At 49.8% G+C, this 19,521-nt stretch overlaps 1 protein-coding gene across 24 annotated transcripts in view; it reads left to right on the top strand.

The window, feature by feature from the left end:
* The first annotated feature begins 2,670 nt into the window (after nt 1–2,670).
* The window catches only part of BBX (BBX, HMG-box containing), a 141,244-nt gene continuing 124,393 nt past the window's right edge, over nt 2,671–19,521 (top strand). For 9 of the 24 annotated variants that reach the window (XM_040647599.2, XM_046901225.1, XM_040647590.2 and 6 more), the window contains exons 1-2: nt 3,708–3,833; nt 6,375–6,447. Coding sequence is in view for 5 of the 24 variants with exons in the window: in XM_040647640.1 (XP_040503574.1) it covers nt 2,860–3,833; nt 6,375–6,447 (1,047 nt within the window). In the remaining 19 variants the exon portion in view is untranslated. Of the gene's footprint in view, nt 3,834–4,483; nt 4,530–4,825; nt 5,158–6,374; nt 6,448–19,521 lie in introns of those variants that run through there. The other 15 variants (XM_046901209.1, XM_040647681.2, XM_046901214.1 and 12 more) reach the window with 5 other exon arrangements.

Raw genomic sequence — 19,521 nt, forward strand, 5'->3', positions numbered from 1 at the left:
TAGAGTTCTTGTATAATGACAAGGAAAATCTACTGAGCTTAGTGCTGTGCTGGCAGCTGTATATTTCACCTACACTCGCAAGTAGCTAACATATATTCATTTAATGTACACCTAAATGTCCCGTGGAATCAGGAGCAATCTCCACTGAGGTGATAGGCTTGCATGGACCTGGATGCTCTGGTTAACCTATTGGTCAATTCTGAAGCAAGAAAAAAAAATAAATAGTAGTAGCTCAAGAAAGTGCAGTACTGTTTCTGTGAAAAAGGGCAGCACTGTGAAAGAGAAATCTCAGAGCACCAGAGAAAAAAAATTTACAAAGCAGTGCACTGAGTCTTAGAAGCCCAGATTTTATTCCTGGCTTTGCTGCTACCATACTGTGAGATTCCTGTCAAGTCAATTCACCTGCCCATTCCCCTCCTGCCCTCTTGTTTCACCTGTTAGATAAACTGCTTGCAGCTTAGGCCAGAGATAGTTTGCAAAATCCGACATCTTGGTAGCTGGCTTTGTCAGAGGGTTGCAGTTATTGCTGCTCTGCTAGTAAAAAGAGGCATAAAAACAAGCAGAAGAGTTAATAGGAGGCAGCAGGAAGTAGGTGCACAGCTAGGGAACGTTTAGGAACAGCATCTAGAAATTACACAGAAGAAAACACCCTGACAATTTTAATGTTCTAAAATAATAGAAGTAAGGGATGGGAGCAAAGAAATACAGTCTCCTGTGGATAAGCCAACAGAAGTTGGCCTCCTCTTTGACTTCTACAAACTTCTGCTGAGTTCTCAAGAAACTGAAAGCATTCCTAAAAGGGGCAGAGGTGGGAACAGCAACTTCCTGAAAGTGTGGTTCTTGAAGAATGGCGGCTCTGCACCGATCTTGTGCCTCTGCTCCTGCTCTGAGGTGGATATCCTGCAGCTTTAGGCCAGATAAAATGCCTCCTCCCTTCAGCACTTGCACATAAATTGCTATTAATGTTACCATGTTATACAAGTGCATTGAGGAGGAAAATAGGCCGACTAATGCATTGTCCTGCTCCACTGTTTTTTAACCTGAAGGGTGCCACACTGCTCCCTGGACCAGGGGTGGGCACGAGCCACAGGAAAAAAAGCAGCAGCAGTGGGACAGGCTCAGCAAGGCCTCATCTGCCTCAGCCTTTCTTCCCCAGGCTGTTCCAAAGCTCAGTGCAGATGAAGCATATACTGACAGAGTTGCCTTATGGCCTTCCTGACCTCTCACATGACAACCACTGCCTTCAGTTGGCCGCACGGTGCTTGGAGGAACCGAGGCCTGCAGAGTTGGGCTGCAGCTGACTCTGAGCTCCCCGCTCAGAGCTGAGCATGTCCACATAGGCAGTGTTCTGAGCACAGATCTTTCATCCATGGGCCACTTGTCATGCCATGGATGAATTAAGAGAGGACACGAGTTCATGTGGTAAAAGGAGTTCTGCTGCCAGCTGAGTGCAAGACAGGTAAACCATAAGAAGCTCCAGCAAATGCCCCAGACGCAGGGGGCTGGAGACCCAGACCCTGCTGTGTGTGCAGCTGAGCAGACTGCTTCACCTCTGCTGAAGGACACTTGTGCAGCCGGGTGCTGCCCACACACAGGCGTACGTGTGAGCAGACGACGACCTCAGGTGGAGGCACCGCACTTTTAACCCCAAATTCCACAGAAGTGCCAGGAAAGTGACGTTTAATGAGGCAAGTTTTTGCTGAAAAGACCGAAAGTGAAACTCGTGTGAAGTTCTAAAACAACGAATAATCTCCAAACAGTTTGAAAACTTTCAGCACGTGCTGGCTGGCTGCCTCCTGAAATATCTCCCACAGGCCCTGGCTAGCACCTTACAACTCTTGGTAGCGGTGGCTGATTAGTGCCAGAAATGCCTCCAAGCGGGCATGCAAAGAGACTAATTTGCCTAACATCGTAAATGGAAAGCCAGAAATATTCACTGTTCTCCCACTGTCTCCTTCTCCCTGTCATCCCCGGTAGCCTGGTCTGGTGGTTGGCGACCTGCACGTAGCAGGGGCGTTGAAACCGGGTGATGGTTGTGGGCCTTTTCAGCCCAGGCCATTCTATGAGTCTATGATTCCATGATTCTATGACCTCGGTGTGTGCAGAAGGCCGTGACTGACAGCCCACGGAAATACAGCCCCCTCTCTCACTGCAGACAGAGTAAATCTCAGGCAGTAGAAATTCAGGCACTTTATTTTCTGACCACACCGGCGTGCCTTGGCTTACTCATCTCTCGTACAGGGTGACAAAATACTTCTGCTGCTGCAGGCCCCGTAGGCGGCTGGCTGCCCTGCAACTGCTGAAGCCACGTGTAACTAACTGCACGTAGTGGGCACAAAACGTGATGGTTCAGGTTAGCAGCACCTATATTCATTCCGTATAGCTGTTAACTATGTTGCATGTGAGGTGTCCTTAGGTTGACCTCTCTTCGAGATGGGCAGAGGGCACCGATCGTAGTAGCGAGTCCTCCTAAAGAGAAGCTGAAGTGAATTTCATGTATACTACCGAACACCTAAATCATGTTTATTGTTCAGTGGTTCCCTATTTGGCACCATTTTATTCAGACGTAAGAAATATTATTTCACAGTTATTTCATATAGTTCTGCCACACGGAAAAACTGGAACAACAACAACAACAACAAAAGAATAGGGAAACAATTGAACGGGGTTAACAACAATGGGATGGAGTCGAAAATATCCAGTGGAAAGAGCTCATGACAGAGGACGTATGGAATAAGTTCTGTAACGTCCCCGGTGTCGGATGTGTAAAGGTGTGAGGCACACACCTTGCTCTTTTGTGGTGAAAACAAACAGCCACACTCGGTCTCCGTTGACGTTATTATTTCTGACCCTCCCTTTATGCCAGTTGCTGCCCGGGAGCCAGCGTCCCACCGGGAGAAAGCGCTGCTTCCCACCTGCAAGGACGACCACCACGCTGGAAGCACGGAGGTCTCACGCCGCACTCATCCCCACGCACACCCATCCGAGCGCCTCGTGCGCGGCACGGAGCCTTTCCACGCAGGTCGCGCCGGACCTCGCAGCGTCCCCCTGGCGCCGCTGCCGCCCGCCCGCAGCCGCAGCCCCCGCCGCGCTCGGCGGTTCCGCAGCCCGCAGCCCGCCGGGGCGAGGCCCTCTGCGCCCAGCCGCGCCCCGCAGCACCCGGGCACCGCCGCCCGCCCCCGCACCGCCCGGGCCCCGGCACCGCGCCTCGGGGCCGAGCAGCAACGCCCGCCGCAACTTCTCCGCTCCCAACTTGACAGAGGAAGTTACGGGCGGGGGCGCGGGGGCCCGCCGGGACGGCGGGGGCGGCCGTGCGGGGTCGGAACGGGCCGTGCCCGCACCCCGTCGCCCCGCGGCGCTGCCCGGGCAGCGCGTAGCTCTCTCTCGCAGCCATCCCCGCGCTGCCGGCGGACAGCGGCCGGCGGACAGCGGCAGCGCCCCGCGTCGCCCTGCTGGCGGGGGCGCGGAGGCCCCGCTACCTGCCCCGCTCGGCCGCCCCCAGCCCCGCGCGGCGATCTTTGTGTGAGCGTGTGCGGGACTGAGCGTGTATATGCGTGTGTGTGTATGTGTGTGTGTATGCGTGTGTGCGCCGGCGGCTCCCCGGCGGGCCGCGGGTGTAACGGCGGCGCTGTATGGCTGCCGGGCCCGTCCCTCAGCGCGCCGGCCAATGGCGGGCCGCCTTATATCCCGGGGAGTGTTGTGGCTCTGCCCGGGTTGCATGGCTCTGTGTGGAGCCGCGTTCCGCGGGCGCCGAGGCGGAGGGGCTCCGCCGCGCGCCGCTCCTCGCTCCGGCCCAGCGGCGCGCTGCCCGCCCGCCCTCCGGCCCCGCCGAGGTGAGTGCGTGGGAGCGCGGGCGGCGGGCGGCCGAGAGGGAGACGGCGTGGCGCCCGCGCCCCGCACTTTCCCCTCCGCGCCCCGGCGGCCGGGCAGCCCCCCGGGCCCCGGCGGCGGCCGGCGGGGAGGCGCGGGGCTCGGTCGTGCGCTGCGCGGCGGCGGTCGCCCGCGCTGCCCTCTCGCTCCGGCGGCCGCTGCCCGCGTCGGAAAGTTTGGGCAGGGGAGGGCGGGTGGGCTCGCGGCGAGACGCGGAGAGCGGTGACGGAGGGGAGGCGGCGGTAGGCCGGCCGGTGCCAGGCTGCGCTGCGAGCGGGCACCTCTGCCGCCGCGGAGAGGAAGGGGAAGGAGGAGGAGGAGGAGGAGGGCGAGCCATCGGCGGCCGCTCGGCCGCGGGGCTGACAGGGCGGCGGGCAAACTTCATCCCGAGGGGCGGCATCGCCCGCCGCGGGGCGGAGGGAGGGCCGGGGGCCGCGGGGGAGAGCCCCGCGCTCAGCCCGCCGCGGCGGCGGCGGAGACGGAGACGGCGGCCCCGGGGCCGGGCCGGGCGGGGAGTCGGGTGCCTGCGCGTTTTCCGGCAGTCATCGGCGATGCGCCCGGGGCGGCGGCGGCCCCGGCCCCGGGGGGCGGCGAGGGGCGGGCGGGGCTAAGCGGGGGTCCGCTCGGCGAGTTGGCGGCGGAGCCGGCAGGCCGCGGAGGTGAGCGGTGACATCGGGGGGCGGCGGTGACGGAAAACTTGGCGGGGGCCGCCCCGAGGGGCGCCGGGTGGGCGCCGGGCTCTTCTTCGGCGCCGCGAGCCCGGGTCGCGCCGCGTTACGGGGAGCAGCCCTCCTCCCGCCGCCTCCCGCCGCCGCTCTCCTCCCCCCCGGCAGCCGCTTCGCTCTTCCTCCTCTCGGGTTTATTTGCAATGTATGAAACTTGCGCGGCGGCTGGGAGAGCCGATCCGGGGTAGGCAGGCGGGGAAGAGGAGGAGGAGGAGGAGGAGAAGGAGGACGGGGAAGGAAGGGCTGGCGGCGAGGAGCGGAGCGGAGCGGGCGGGCAGCGCCGCTAATCCCGGCGCCGCACGGCAGCAGGTCTGCGCCGGGAATGCCGCTCCGCCGGGCGAGGAAGGTAAAAGGCGGCGATGCGAGGACGCGCGCGGCGGGGCGAGAGGCAGCACCGGCGGCGGCTCCCCGCCCTCCGCCCCGCGCGGCGGGCAGCGAGCGAGCGAGCCCGGCTCCCCCCGGCGGCCGGGCCGGGCCGGGGGCCGCGGGGGTTGAGCCGCGCGAGGGGCGGATTCGCGACTTTTTCCGGGGGAGGCCCGCGTGTAAAAGTTGTTTTTCGGAGGTGAGTGCGCGCGGGGAGGCCGGGGCCCCGCCAGGCCGGCGGCGGTCACTCGGGCCTGGGGCGCCGAAACCATTGCCCGTCCTGCCGGTGACACGTCCGAGCCCCGCCGCCGGGCGGCCGGGGGCCCGCGCCGAGCCCGGCAGCACCGAGCGGCGCCGGGCGGGGGCCGGGCTCCGCGCCGCTCCCGGCGGCGGCGGCGGCACCTCCTCCCGGTGGCAGCGGCGGCGGCGGCGGGATCGTCGCCCGGGCCCGCGGGGAGGAGGAGGGGAGCGGCGGGAGGTGCGCGCTGCCTCCGCCGCGGCCGGGCCCCGCCGGGGGGCGGCTCGCGGCGCCCCGAGCCCCGCGGCCCCGCCGCCCGCCCCCAAAGGTGTTGGGCAGAGTTTCCCCCCGGGAGGGCGAGATTTATGCGCTGCATTATTGCCGCTCTCCTCCCCCCTCAAAGCAAGATGGACTCTCTGCGCTCTCTCTCTCTCTCTCTCTCTCCCTCCCTGACTCTCGCTCGCTCGCTCTCCGCTCCTCTCCCCGTCTCCCTGTGTCTTGTCAGCCTTCGAGATCGACATTTTGTAACTAAGATGCAAACTTGATGGGGACCGGCGGCGGGCTGGGGGTGCCTCCGTGGGGGCAGAGCCGCGGCGAACCCCGGCTGGCGGCAGCCTCGCTCCATATTTAATACCTTTCCTTCCCACCCCACCCCGCAGCCCGGGTTCCGCTGGCCCTACACTTCGCACGGGCGGCGGCCTGGGCCCCCGCGCCCGGGGCTGCGGGCACTGCCCGGAGCCATCTCTCGCGGGCTCCGGTACCTGCGGCCGCCCGGTGCCGCCCGCTGCCCCCGTGCGCAACTTTCCGCCTCGTTCCCGTGTGGCGATGATCTCGCGTGGGGCGACCCTGCGCGTGTGCTGCTCGCGGAGCTGCGTGTGCACCCGAACGGCAGCCGGGCAGAGGGAGGGAGAGAGAACAACCCACCCTGCTGCTGCTGCTGCTGCTGCACGCGCTGCGACCCGCTCCCTGTGCCCTCCGCGGCCACGGTGCATCTTTTGTTTGCGCCTTCCCGAAGGCTTCCTGCCGCTGCCGTGTTGTGCTCGGAGCTCAGGTGGGGTGGGGTGAGGAGAAAGCTGCCCTCGAGTTTTGGGACCGCTCCTGTCGTCAGCGCCGCGGCGGGCTGCGATATTGTAAAATGACGGTGTGCTGATGGTGTGCCTTTATTTGATACTTTATAGGTCACTATCACATGACAAAGGCTTTGAGACAGCTTCATCTTCGTCTGTCTGTAGTTTCCACTTGCCTTCCTGGGTGAGTATGTAAACCGTACGCACAGAAAAAGAGCTCGCTTCTTGCTCCTGAGGCAGAGCAGCTCTCGGTGCCGCCTCGGACATGGAAGATGCTCGTTTGGGTTCCGCCACCACAGGAAACATGTCTTCTCCGGGTGCTTGGCAGCAGCTGCTGGCTTGCAAAGTTTCTGCACGGGGGTCGGATGGGCCGAGCACTGTGTGTCCTTGCATCTCCTGTCCCTTCAGCACTGTTTTGTCTCCCTTTTTTTTGTTGTTTTTTTTTTTGAACCCTGTTTTGTAAGGATGATGAATTCGTTGGCTTAGGGCTGAAGTTTTTGAACCGAAGTAATGTGAAGATGCACAGAGTGAAGTGTGGTGGTCAAAGGCTTGTTGAGATAGTGATGAGGGGAAGGACGTGGAAAATACCAACCGCTGGAGCAGACGATGGGAAATCTGTGTGGGTCAGGAATCGGCGAGAGGTTTGACGTAGCAGCAGCGCTACTACAGCAGGAGTTGGTTCGGTTCTAACACGTAAACAGCACTAATTAGAATTCCACCCATACTGTTTCTGTGTTGCTGTTTGTTTTTTTTTTTTGTTTGTTTGGCATTGATGAATGCAGGTACCTCTCAATCTGAAAGATGAACCTTAGTGACTTAGTAATAGCATTCCTCAGCCTTCCTGTGTGCAGCTTCCTGTCTTTCCTTATGCTGTGGAAAAGTTCTGACGCTTTCTGATGAAGAATTCGCTTTCAGAGCTGAAGTGGATGAGGTCATGTAAAGGAGAGGTTGTACATTTGTGGGGTTGTGTTCATACATAGCATGAAGCGTGTGCCACATGGAGCACCTTTCATGCCATTGCCACAGTGGCACTGAACTGCTTTGGGCCTAAAATGAGGAAGTGGGAGACTATTTTTTATATATATATATATGTGTGTGTATGTGTGTGGGTATATACTTATTTTTAATGGCAATTTTGTATACTTAACAGAAAACAAGATGAGACATGCATTTGGGATAAGCTTAGCACTCATAAACATGAAGGATTAATAACATAGCCGTGACCTTTTCCAGTCGGTGTGCAGCAGACTTGTGATAAGTGATGGTCCCAAACATGCCAGCTACAAGGGGGCTGCAGGGAGCTGCTGTGCTCTGTGGTGCTGTGGCTGCAGACCCATTCTTCAGTCTGGGATTACGGCTGTAGTGAGGTGGGCCACAGGGGCAGTGCTGCCTGTCCTTCAGTTCTTGTAGAATTGCACCCAAATCTTCATTCTCCAAATGCTATGGGCAGTGGGGTTGGTGTGAGTAGGTCTGAGACTGTAAACACCAGATTAAACTACTGAAATTCTTTATGACAGGTTGTTGCTTTCTGTTCTGTAGCATTACTGACATCCTGCTCTGCGTAGAGTAACCGATGCAGTGTTTTTCCCTAAAGTAAGAACATGCTGAGAAATTCAATAACTGGCTGATAAGCTTCAAACTGTTATTCAGAGCTAAATACATATACGCTGATTTTTTTGGGGCTGATTTGTTTTGTGTTTTCAGGTTAGAGTCGGGTTAGAGGTCTATAAGTGCCTGGAATTTCTTTATTTGGAGCAATAGTAAACGGCAATGGGCAAGAGCACCATGGAGACCTTGCTTCAGGTGGGCTCTTCAGTCATTTTCTAGCTTTAGTTTTGCGTGATGAAGCCTTCTGTGTGCATGGGAGTTCAGTCCTAGAAGTGAGGTGGGGATAATCATCTGCCTACAACTTCTAAGAGGAGTGGGCCTCCGTTTTGTGTGTAGTGCTAAGTGTAGCACTTGCCTAATATCGATCTGACACGAACAAATTGCCAAGAGAAGTGTCCTTTTGAACAAAAGGCACGATAGAAGTTTTAGGAGAGGCTGAGAAGTACGTTTCCTCATAGCTTAAAAAGTAATAAAAATAGCATAGCCATTTAAAGGGGAGAATCAAGATTTTTGTTAGATTTGGCCACAACTAGAAATATCCGTTTACTTTAAGGAGTGCTTGTTTTGGTAACAACAAAGATGTGCTTTATTACAAAGTCTCACTGAAGTATCCCTCCGTGGCTGGAGTTCAGTAATCCGGGCCTGGCGTACAGAATGGCCTTGGGAAGCAGCGCCAGGTAGAGTGCTGGTGTGTCACGGGCTGGGAGGTGGAGATCTGCTTAGGAAGGGGCCACGAGAAATTCTCAGACATTGGTCCCTCTCTCAAAAGTTTGTTGTGCGTTTCCCTTCCTCTCAGCGCAGTGGGCTGATAAAGTGTTTCAAAGCAGACCCACAATTTAGGAAGCTTCTGTGTTGAGCTCAGCTTGCAGTATGTCAGGAAGTTGCTCTGGGTGCTTTGGAGTTGTTGGGGGCTGCTTGCTCTGCACCCAGTGCCTGCGAAGCTCCTATAGGTTTCAGTGGGAGCTGTGTTTAGGAGAGGACTTATAGTGAGAGGAATTAGTCCATGCTTGTTTTCCAATTCAAGGAGGAAAACGTTCTCTGTCATAGCTGTTGTGTGAATAATTAAAGATCTTAAATGTCACATTTTCCACATAAAGTATGAGGGGTAATCATGCGTTTGTTTTATACCTCACACTTTTTTTTCTTCCAGAATGCTTGTAATGCACTCTGTTCAGATGTTAGTGGTTCTCCAGCTTGTGGTCCTCTAAGCACACAAACATCTTTAAGCGTGTGTGACAAGCCTTGCTAAGTTCACTGTTATCTTTGCTTGTGTTCAGAGCTGAAAGTTCTTCCAGGTTGCTGCTGCTGCTCGTACTCTGTGGGCTGATGATCAGTGATGTCCTGGACAGGGCTTGTTGCAGGCTGTTAGGAAGTTGGGGAACTTGGAGCAAGTGGATGGGGAGAGTTGCTCTTCACTATGTGTAGTAATGGGGAGCATGCCGGTGAGGTGTATGCCACACGCGTGCAGGCTCTGCTGCGGTGTGAAGGCTGTAAACACACCTGCAGTGACACCTGGGCAGCTGTGAGCTGAAACGCCGCCTCTCTTTGGCCTCTGTATGGCACAGGCAGTTGTTCAGGGCTCCATGTTTGTGAGAAGGTGGCCCTGTGATGGAGGAGGATGCTAGAAATTAAAGCTGGAGCTGAACTGAAACTCTGGTTCTAATTCCTAACCATAACTCACGCTGTCATTGTTAAAACCAGCAGCTGCTTTCCAAACTGTGGGCCTGGGTTGCATCCTGTGCCCTGTGTGTGTGGGTGGTGGGCTGAAGGTTCACAGGGTCAGAGCATACTTGTGGAAATGCAGCCATATGTCCTTCTCCACCTGCAGATGGAGGCTAATGAAACTTCCCTTCATTAAACCGCACTGTGCCCGTATATGGGAACAGTTTACCTGAGTGAATTAAGTTTGTTTTAGCACAGTATGGATACGGTTTTACCTTGCTGTAACCATAATAATGTATGCTTTCTTTATTACTTAGGAGTTTGCAAAAGTGTCTTGATGTTGGTCATATGTATTTCATACGGGGGGAGGGAGAGCAGGAAGAAGTCAGCTTTTTTTTTTCTGCAGTATTATCTTTATTCCTTTTCCTTTCTTCCCCTTATTATTAGGGGAATTCAGCGTCAGAAGCAGACTCCCTGTTTGTTTGTTTTTTTTACAGCTACTACTATTTATTTATTTATAACTGCTGTTATTTAAGTTTTAGTGATAGTGCAGTGCTTCATTCTGAGGGTGGTGTGCTAAGCCTGGTGCCTGCGGATGCATATGTGTCCCATAGAAGACCCCCAGCTGTCACTCCTCTTGATAGGTTTCAGATGGGGTAAGACCTGAATCAGCGTAGGGGTTACTCAGACTTGAATAGCAGATTGACAGCCCGCTGTTAGGTTGCAGTGCTTTAGGGAAAAATAAAAACAACAAATCTCACGTTGTTCTCTGAACTGTATTACTGATAATTGGCATTGCCTTGTTCATGTACTTGTGCCCTGTCTGGAAAAGCAACATAAGTCATGCTATAATCACACACACCTCAAAACAAGGAACAGTCACTTCTTATCCCTGTTCTAGGCACCTGAGATACAGAACAGTGAAGCAGTGCAGGCTTGTCTGCAGCCATTTAGCAGGTTAGTGTGAGCAAGGAATGGAATCAGACCCACATCTGACTCCTTAGTTGTGCCCTTTCCCTCAGTGTGTGCTTCCTACGAAGCTTTCCTGATAAATGCCCATCGTGATGTGTGTGCGGTCTCACTGAATTCTGTGCCAGCTGAGCATCTCATGCTAATACCCAACTTCCTCCATAGCACAACTTTAAAAAGAAAGGTGTTTTAGAGTAGTGTGAAGCTGCTAGCTTTGGACTCTGTTGCTACTGACAGGAGGGCTTTAGACTGAGAGGAGAACTCACGGAAGAGTTTTTGCCACTGAATGTGCTATTTGGGCTATAGAGTGTATTATGCTGTTTAATACTAACTTCTCTGCGTTAACTTTATGCAATCAGGTATTGGTTTTCATAGAAATATGCATTGTCTGAATAGTTTTTTTTTGTATGACTACGTTGTTTTTATTTCATATTCTTAATCTAGTGCTGAGTTGCAGCTAACCTTTTCATGGAACGTGACATTGACAGAAGAGCCTGCTTTATCATTCTGGCCCTAATTTGATAAGAAGCCTAACTTACCAAACTGAGCTTCTGTTTCTAAACCCAGTAAAGGTGTTTCATGTAAGGCTTTAAGATTTGTTGAAAACCACTGTTTGGCTACTGTGGAGATGAGGCGGCTTTGGTTTTAAAACAGGAGCTCTACTCGAGGAGGAGAGGAAACTTCAGTTAGTGAAGATTTCATTGTAGCATTTGCAGCGACAGTAGCATTTTATCATTTCTAGTGTTTACAAAGGTGATAACAAGAGATGAATCAACAAAGAGGGAGAGCACAAGCTTGACGTTTTCTCATGTTCCTGCCTTTTCCTTCATAGTACACGAATGCCCAGAGTAATAGCAAGTCCTCATGAGCACGGACAATTCAGCGTGTGAAAATACACCAGCTTCAGGCATCTCTGTATACAAAAAGCTGCTACAACAGAAGTTCAGTTTTTAGCGAGGAGAAGGCAAGCTAACTGGATTTTATGCAATTACACTAAGAAAATCCATCGCTTGGGAAGCGTGGAATTCTTATCATCAGAAATCCTCCACGTGGGTGTTTCAGTATAAAAGATATTACAAAATGGGAAAATCTTCAAAAGTAAGAAACGGCATTGCGCTGACCCTTGTTGTCACTGAGCGTCTCTTCCAGCAAAGATGAAAGAAATTCAGTGGGCTTCCACAGCATGAGATGTAAGTTCTCTGAACTTAGTTCAAGTGGAAGCTGCCTTGACAAAAACCTCAACAAATCCTGTCTGCATCTTCCCTTGCTGAGGGGAAGTGGGAAGTTGCTCATCCTGGTGCCTGTTGTTTTTGGTTTTTTTTTCCTTTTTGAGGGCAGTGGTCTGTAGCAAATTGCTGGGGGTTCTGCTGTGAGACATTCGGGGACCACCCTGACCTGGTGCCCTGCTGCGTGGTTACTTTCCTCTTGTAGGTGCAGCACCAGGAAGGTTTCTGCCATTGCATTCTCAGGAGTGGCTTTCCCAGGACCAGGTGCACAGGGTGAAGGGCAGCCCCTCAGCACTGCTGATGACAGATGAATTGGCCCATGGCAGGGTTCAAGTGAGGAAAGCTTGAACGTGGGCCTCTGGTGAGCTGACCACACTGTGATGGCTGCTCTGTGCTGCAGAGTGTGCCGAACAGTGCCTTTAACAGGATGGAAACTGCTTAGGGAACTTTACTGCTGTTTGGTGGCTTTGATCCTGTACCTTTCAGGTATTTCCCAAGTACAGCTTTTCTGCAGTTATGTAAGGACCTTCAAGCATCTGCACTGTCAGAAGTAGTCTCTGTTCTTTCTTCTTTCCTTTTCTCCCCACACTCTCCCCAGTCAGGACTTAACCAACAGCCTCACAGGAGTGGATAAGGCACGTTGCGTGATAATAGTTGGGATTATGTCTTCTACAGTAGCATAGTAAGTCGTCTTTCTTCTTTTATGAAGCAAATTATCCTAAGTTCTTGCTTATGTGAGCTTATTTAAGGGAAAAACACCATGAGAGATTTGGTGATGGAGATTGATAAAGAAAACCTTAGGAGGGAATGAATAGAGTAACACAAATCAAAATTTTCCTTATTTTCACACTCTTCAGCATGAAATAACTCCACGAAAGTCAGCAAAGCTGAAACATTGTGATACTCTGCGTTAAAATCAGTATATGAAAGTTAAGAGGAAGTTGTGCTTTTTTTTTTTTGCCAGGTTGATGAAATGGACATTGTTATGGTTGGCCGTGGTTGGTTTACTCTTCACAAGTCACTTTTAAGCAATAGCAGTCCTACAGTGAGCCACATCGTGCTGATTCATGTATTTTATTATTATCCTTCCTATTTTTTGTGAGGTAAAACATGGGAATGTCATTGCATCTTGGCCTAACTATCAAAGAGCTCTGTCCTGCAGCTACTTCTTTGCAGTTGGATTACTGGACAGGGACGTGGTTTAGTGGAGGGTTGTTAGAGTTAAGGTAGTACGGTGAGGTCGTGGTTGGACTTCATGATCTTGAAGGTCTTTTTCCAACCTGAGCGATTCTATGATGTACACCCCTTCTAGGATCTGACCAAGGCTGCTGGTAGCCTGCAATTCCTCAGGAAGGCTGCCAATTTTGCGTTATTCTTAATTATTGATATGCAGTCAGTCCTGCCAGGGTCACACACCCATTGCACTCAGCGATCAGTGTGCGAGTGTATGGCCTCATGATGAGCAATAGAGGAAGGGCAAGGAGCACAGGCTGAAATGTGCAGAGCTCCTGGAAATGAAAGGGGCTGGGAGAGTAGCAGGTGGATGGTGTGGCATTTGTCACATGTGTACCATTACTTTGCACATACGTTTGCATCCCAAGGTTACGTGGCTCAGCAAGAAAAGTGTTTTGATGCAGGTTAAATCAGTAGTTGGAGAGTACAGATTTTGAAAGAGGTATTGTTATCACCTCCAGTTCACTCAAGTCTGGCTTCAGTTGTCCTTTCTCTTTGCAATAAGTTTCTTTAATGCTCAGTTCTCGTGTCGTGGAGTGCAGACATCCTGCCTGCCTGCCTGCCTCAGTTCTCACTGGTGAACGCTGTGCCCCAGACCTGTGAGTTTCAGCATTTACCTCATTTGGATGTCTCAGAATTCTTGCTTTCTTCAAGTAAAATGTCTCTATTTGTGTTTCTTGCCTCTAATTTGTTTGAGATACTCTTTCATACATTGTGTTAAACATCAGTCATCAAGTGCTCATAATATATTTTGAAACAAGTACACAAAATTGCAGCACGATTCAGCACTGATTACAGAGCTATGGCATAGGAATTAATAAGAAAATAAAAATAGCATAATTAATTTCCAGCTGCTTTTGGAGAAACAGGGGTGTTTATGGGGGAAATTTGGTGTCTGCAAAATGAGGAATGACAAAGCTGGTAGCAAATACTTTAATGCAAGAACCTATTTGCAGTTTGCTTCCTCTGCTCTATTGATTAAAAACACATTCCAGTGCTGAAAGAGTAAACAGAAGTTGCTGTGCTGCTTGTTGAAGGCTGCTGGACTAAATAAAGAGCACGAGTGTCAGAACTAGAGCAAGGGGAGGAAGTTTTCAATTTTATTTATGGGTATAGAAAACCTTAACTGAGGGCAGTAAAGCACGGACAGCTGAGTGGAATTGTTGGTTGCGTGTCCCCCTTTCCCATTAATCTGAAAGAGAACTGCCTGCATGTGTGTGAGAGGAAAACTGTCTCCAGCCGTTCCCCGTGGTATTAACTCAGTGTTTTCCTCGCATGTCTTGTATGTGCTCACCTCTGTGTTGCTGCAGAGCGTCGGGTGCTTGCATGGAGTACATCGTGTGGCTCAAAGTGACCTGGGCCAAACCTGATGCTGTGAGAGCCCTGTGAGGCTTGGTTTCCTCACAAGGACGCTGTCAGAGGAGCTGCAGCTCTGCCATCTCTGCACAGTTCACTGCTGCTGCGAGCTGACTGCTCATCCAGGTGGATCTCTGAGCAAGGCTTCAGGCCTCTTTGCCCAGGCCTGCCTGGTTTGCAAGCAGCAAAGGACGATCCTGCCCCTGTGGGAGGCAGGTCCAGAGGAGGCAGTTATTTATTTGCCGGAGGAGCAGGCTCCTGGTGACGTGGTGCTGCGGGTGTTGTGCTTTCTGCTTGCCGTCCTGGGTGGTCCCACAGGGCAGTGTGCAGAGTTCGGTTGCTCTTTGTTAAGGGAGACAGAGCAAACGGACCAGGGGAGGTGAGGTGGTTGTCACAGGTGTCCCCACGCGGTGGGTGGCAGCTCAGGCCTCCCAGTGAGGACTGTGGCTGCTCTGAGTTGGGAATCCTACAGAGAAGTCTTTGGATGTGTTTTCTGCGCTGTCAGACCTTGCAGCCATCAAGCCAGGCTGAGGCAGAGTGTGGAGGCAGGCAGAGCTCAAACAGGGAGACTCTTACACCCCATCTTCATGGCTTTTATGAGCCTCAGGTGTGCACATTACCTTTGCACATGTGATGCCCTGGCATTCCAGTTCTGTCTGTACAACTGATTGAAATTGTGACCGTAGTCAGTAAGTGCTTGGCTTAAATTGGTGATTTTAATCTCATTTTGCTTGATGTTTTTGTATTTGTTTTCTCAGAGGCAATCTCTATTGGTAGGCGACCGTTAAAATATATTGCTAAATGTAGCCTTTACACTAAGTTTGGCACTTCTTTTTTGCTAGTTCAGAGGATGCACTGTATGCCTGCACCTTTTATAAGTGATTACATGGCTTATATGCATTTATTTAGTTTGTGAGTGATGGAAAGCTTTTGTTTAGAACGTGACAAATCATACTATTTAGACCATGGTCTTTAAGAGTCCTATTTATTAAAGTAATACATGTGCACAAACACTCCTGTATGGGTTAATGCAGGCTGCGCTTGCACTCACTGCTTTAAAGAAAGTATGATCCCGAATAAGGCACAGATTCTGATGTAACCAAACTAAGCTTTTTGAACTGGGAAAACTGATCTCTATTTATTTCACTCTCTCAAAAGAGAAGAAAAATGAGCTTTCTTGCTTTTCCAACTTTATATCACTTACTCTTTCTCTGCAACTGCAGTGGAAGTTGCTGCTTTCAGGTAACTTGGTTCTAAACGTAGTTCTTCTTCCTTGTCCTTCAGTTCAGTATTTGAATTCTGTTTACAATTTTGAAATCAAAAGTAAAAATAATCTATTATATGTTGAGAGTTATAAAACATTGCAGTAGAATTTTAGCATTGATTTGTCATAAAACTATATTACCTTCAGGCATGTTTTATATTAATATACGTTAAGCATCAGTAACGTCTGATTGAAATCTGAGTCTAAATTCTTCGTTCAGAAAAGAATTGTTTTAATTGTAAATCTATTTACGTTAAGCTGAATATGTTTTCTAAGGCAACTTCAGTATCCATTATCCGAAGTTCCTGTTTGTAATAACAGAAGTCTGCCACCACGGAGGAGCACAGAGCAGCTCACTAGATGACGCTGTAGCTGGGCTAACATCTGTGTGGGAGATGGACACCTCTGCTGCTCCTGGCAGGTACAGATGAACAGAGACCTGTCTATTTACAAAGTTGCGTGATTAGAATAAATAAAAACAACGAAGTGATTCTTTTAAAACTGCTGTGGCAGTCTTTCCTTCAGATTGTGTGACATGTGGCTGTGGTTTTAATGGTCAAGGGAGGGCTTGGTAATTTCCTCGAATGAGTCTAGCACCACTGCTGTTCAGAACCTGATTTCAGTTTTTGGGCTTTTTGTTGAATGCATTTTCCTCAGCTTCATGTATGTATTAGATGAAGAAAATGATTAAAAAAAAACACAAGATAAATAAAATGGTAAATACCATAGAAACTCTACAGGGTAACATGGCTAAAGAATTCTAACCTCCTTCCCTCCCTTCCTCCCTACTCAAAATACTAATAGCATCTTAACAGAGTCAAAAAAAAGACTTGATGACATATATTGACTCTGCAGCTCCATGGTGCTTTTCTGCAGCAGGGGAAGAGTGTGCCAGTGTTTGTGACTACAAAGGAATGCAGAATTAGACCTTAGATGGTTGGAGGGTTGTACTCAGAAATGTAGAGTGTGCCTGAGGCCTGTGGCATGGTTATACAAACTATTCCCATATTGTAATTTTGCTCCCCCCAAAAAGAAGAATGACACACTTCAAGAAGTGTTTTTATGGCCTTCTTTCCTCAGTGCAAGCAGATTTTGTGATCTTGGCTTTCTGTCCTGTTTGTCCAAATTCTTTTCATCAATGCGTAGAGTATTCGAAGTATCTACAGCTGTTGGGGTTCTTGTATAGCTGAATATTAACATATAAGATGAAAACCTAAATGGAAATTAGAAGAGACTTGAAGTGACAGTCAAAATGCTGTTCACAGGTATTTAAAACAGTCAAGAACAACAGCGTTCCTTAAAAAAAAAAAAAAGTGGGAAACTTACTGAATATTATCTACACTTTTCTTAAGAAAACTTGCCAAAGTTAGATGAATTGCTCATCCTGAAAGGGTCATCATTTTCATTTTCACGCACATTTGCTACAAGAGTAGTAGGGAAATAAGTCACACATTTTAGGCAGCTTTTCTTATGGAAGCTGTTTATTGCCAAAGCATTCATGTTTTATGAAAGTGCCTTAAAACAATTAGCTCTTGTTTGGCATAAGTGTTTAAACAGAATGCTTTAGTAATGTGGCTGATTTTATAGTTACTGCGTTTCCTTAGGATTGAACTATTCTTGTTCTGACTCGTTTTCCTCCCCCCTTAAATATGTGAAATGTTGAGGCTTTCTTTTTCAGAAAAGAAGTATTTGAGCCGAGATGTTTTTCAGGAGTTGTGGTATCTTGGAAGGGTGTTCTGGATGAGATGTCTAAGAGGCGCCCCTCCCTCAGTGTGTGCTTAGCGGTGCTTTCCTGATGTCTCACACTGAGGTGGGCTACTGGCCGTATAAAAAACCAAAAAATGTGGTTATAAGATTCCCTTTAGTCCGAGCTCTGAGCTGATGTGTTTGTGCGAGCCCACTGAGGCTGCTGGAGCAGAGCTGGGCTCGGTTTGTCATGGGAATTCTGGCAAAACCACCTAGGGAAACCGCGTGTTTAAACTCTTGCTGTAGCTACATTGGCGATGCTTGATGGGAAGAATGAGACACCCCTACCCCTCTGTGAGGTTTTTTTGGAGGTGTGGGTTTGGTCCCATCACTGCAAATTAATTCCTCATTCTCTCAGGAACAGTGCTACGATGGCTCACATCACTGTCTCTCCAAATTGAGTTAGAAGTTTGCTGTTGGCTTCAGTGGAAGGAAATTGGGGTTTGTAGCAAATGTCTTCATAGATCTAATTGAGGGATTTATTCTTTAAGGCTCGTCTGTACTTGATCTGTATCATAATACTGGTTATTGGTGTGGATTTTACTGTACAGAAACAGGGGTGAAAGTATGAGTGTGGATACAGTAAGCTCACAATTAAGGTACTGTGTGCCACAACAATTTCCTCACCTTCAGAGACCAAAATAAGCTGTAAAATCTTTTCTATAAGGGTATATTTGCACTTCTGTAACTGCCTTTTGGCCCATAAAGGTATCCTGGCATAACAGCTTCTTTGTGAGGCACACACATAGAAGGAGATCCCTTGAGTGGTTTCCACTAGGATCCTGGTACCTCAGTTATTCTGGTTGTGTTCTGGTGTAGCTGAAGCAGGAACATTTTCCAAGGCAGACAGATTCTTTGGGTAACATGTGAATTACACTCAAAAAGTGTTAGGAGTGAAGGAGAGAAAGCTTGGAGTGAGTTTCTAGTAAGATGTGCATCAGGCACTGAATGAACTTTATTAAGTATGACCTGAGGCATATGCAATACTGTATCTAATACAATTTACTGTTTAAGCTCAAATATATTCAGAGAGATGGTTGAAAATACATTCTAGTTCTACACTTACACTTTAGGAAGCAAATGAAAGGCTAGCACTTCCTTCTAGGATCCAAAGAGTGAAAATTGTGCCCAGTGAAACAGGAAAAAAGAAAACAGGCCAGTCATGAAGCTTTACTATTAATTTGCTTCGTGATCTTGGGTAGATTGCTTCCTCTTTCTGTTTCTCCGTTCACAAATCTGGGATGGTGATGTCTCCCTCCTTCATTAAGTGCGGTGCAATCTCTGCAAGGAAAAAACTTGATGCTGTGTTGTAGGGCAGAAAGTTTAAAAAAAAAAAAAAAAGAGTTCAGATTTTTATTTTTTTCATTTCTTTCCAAGTGTTGGATCTGCCGTAAGGTAAAATACCAGTTAAAATTACAGCACTATTAATACAATACTTAATCTCAGTATAAGTCCCCTTGGCTTGGGTTAATGTCTGTGATGCTTTTTAACATCTGAAAAAGCTGCTGCTTCCTCTAGAGGGGTGGACTGAAGGTTCACTTGTAGCATTTCATCCTACCAGAGAGTCACAATAATTTGCTTTCTAACCAGTTATCTAAACAGAAAAGTCTTTGAGTGTACTGTAGAACCACAGAATCATGGAACTGTGGGAGTTGGAAGGGATATATAGAGATCATCTAGTCAAACCCCCCTGCAAAGTAGGCTCTCTACAGCAGGCTGCAAGGTTGGCATCCAGAGGGGTCTCGAGTATCTCCAGAGAAGGAGAATCCACAACCTCCCTGGGCAGCCTTTGCCAGTGCTCCGTCACCCTCACTGTGAAGAAGTTCATTCCCATATTGGTATCGAACTTCTCATGTTCCAGTTTATGGCTATTTCCCACTATCCTGTCCCCACAGAAGATATCCTATAAACATTAATAAGATCTCCTCTCAGTCTTCTTTTCTCAAGGCTGAATGGACTCAGGTCACCCAGCCTTCCCTCATATGGGAGATTCTCCAGGCCCTTTATCATCTTTGCGGCCTTCCACTGGACTCTTTCCAGGAGATCCCTGTTTTTTTTATTATACTGTGGGGCCCAGAGCTGGATACAGTACTCCATGTGAGGCCTGACCAGGGCAGAGTAGAGGGGGGTAGATGATGATGATGTTGTCATAAATATGTTACATATTTCTTTAAACAATAACACACTGTTAGGG

The sequence above is a fragment of the Gallus gallus genome, chromosome 1, assembly GCF_016699485.2.
Source record: "Gallus gallus isolate bGalGal1 chromosome 1, bGalGal1.mat.broiler.GRCg7b, whole genome shotgun sequence".
Taxonomy (NCBI): Eukaryota; Metazoa; Chordata; class Aves; order Galliformes; family Phasianidae; genus Gallus; species Gallus gallus.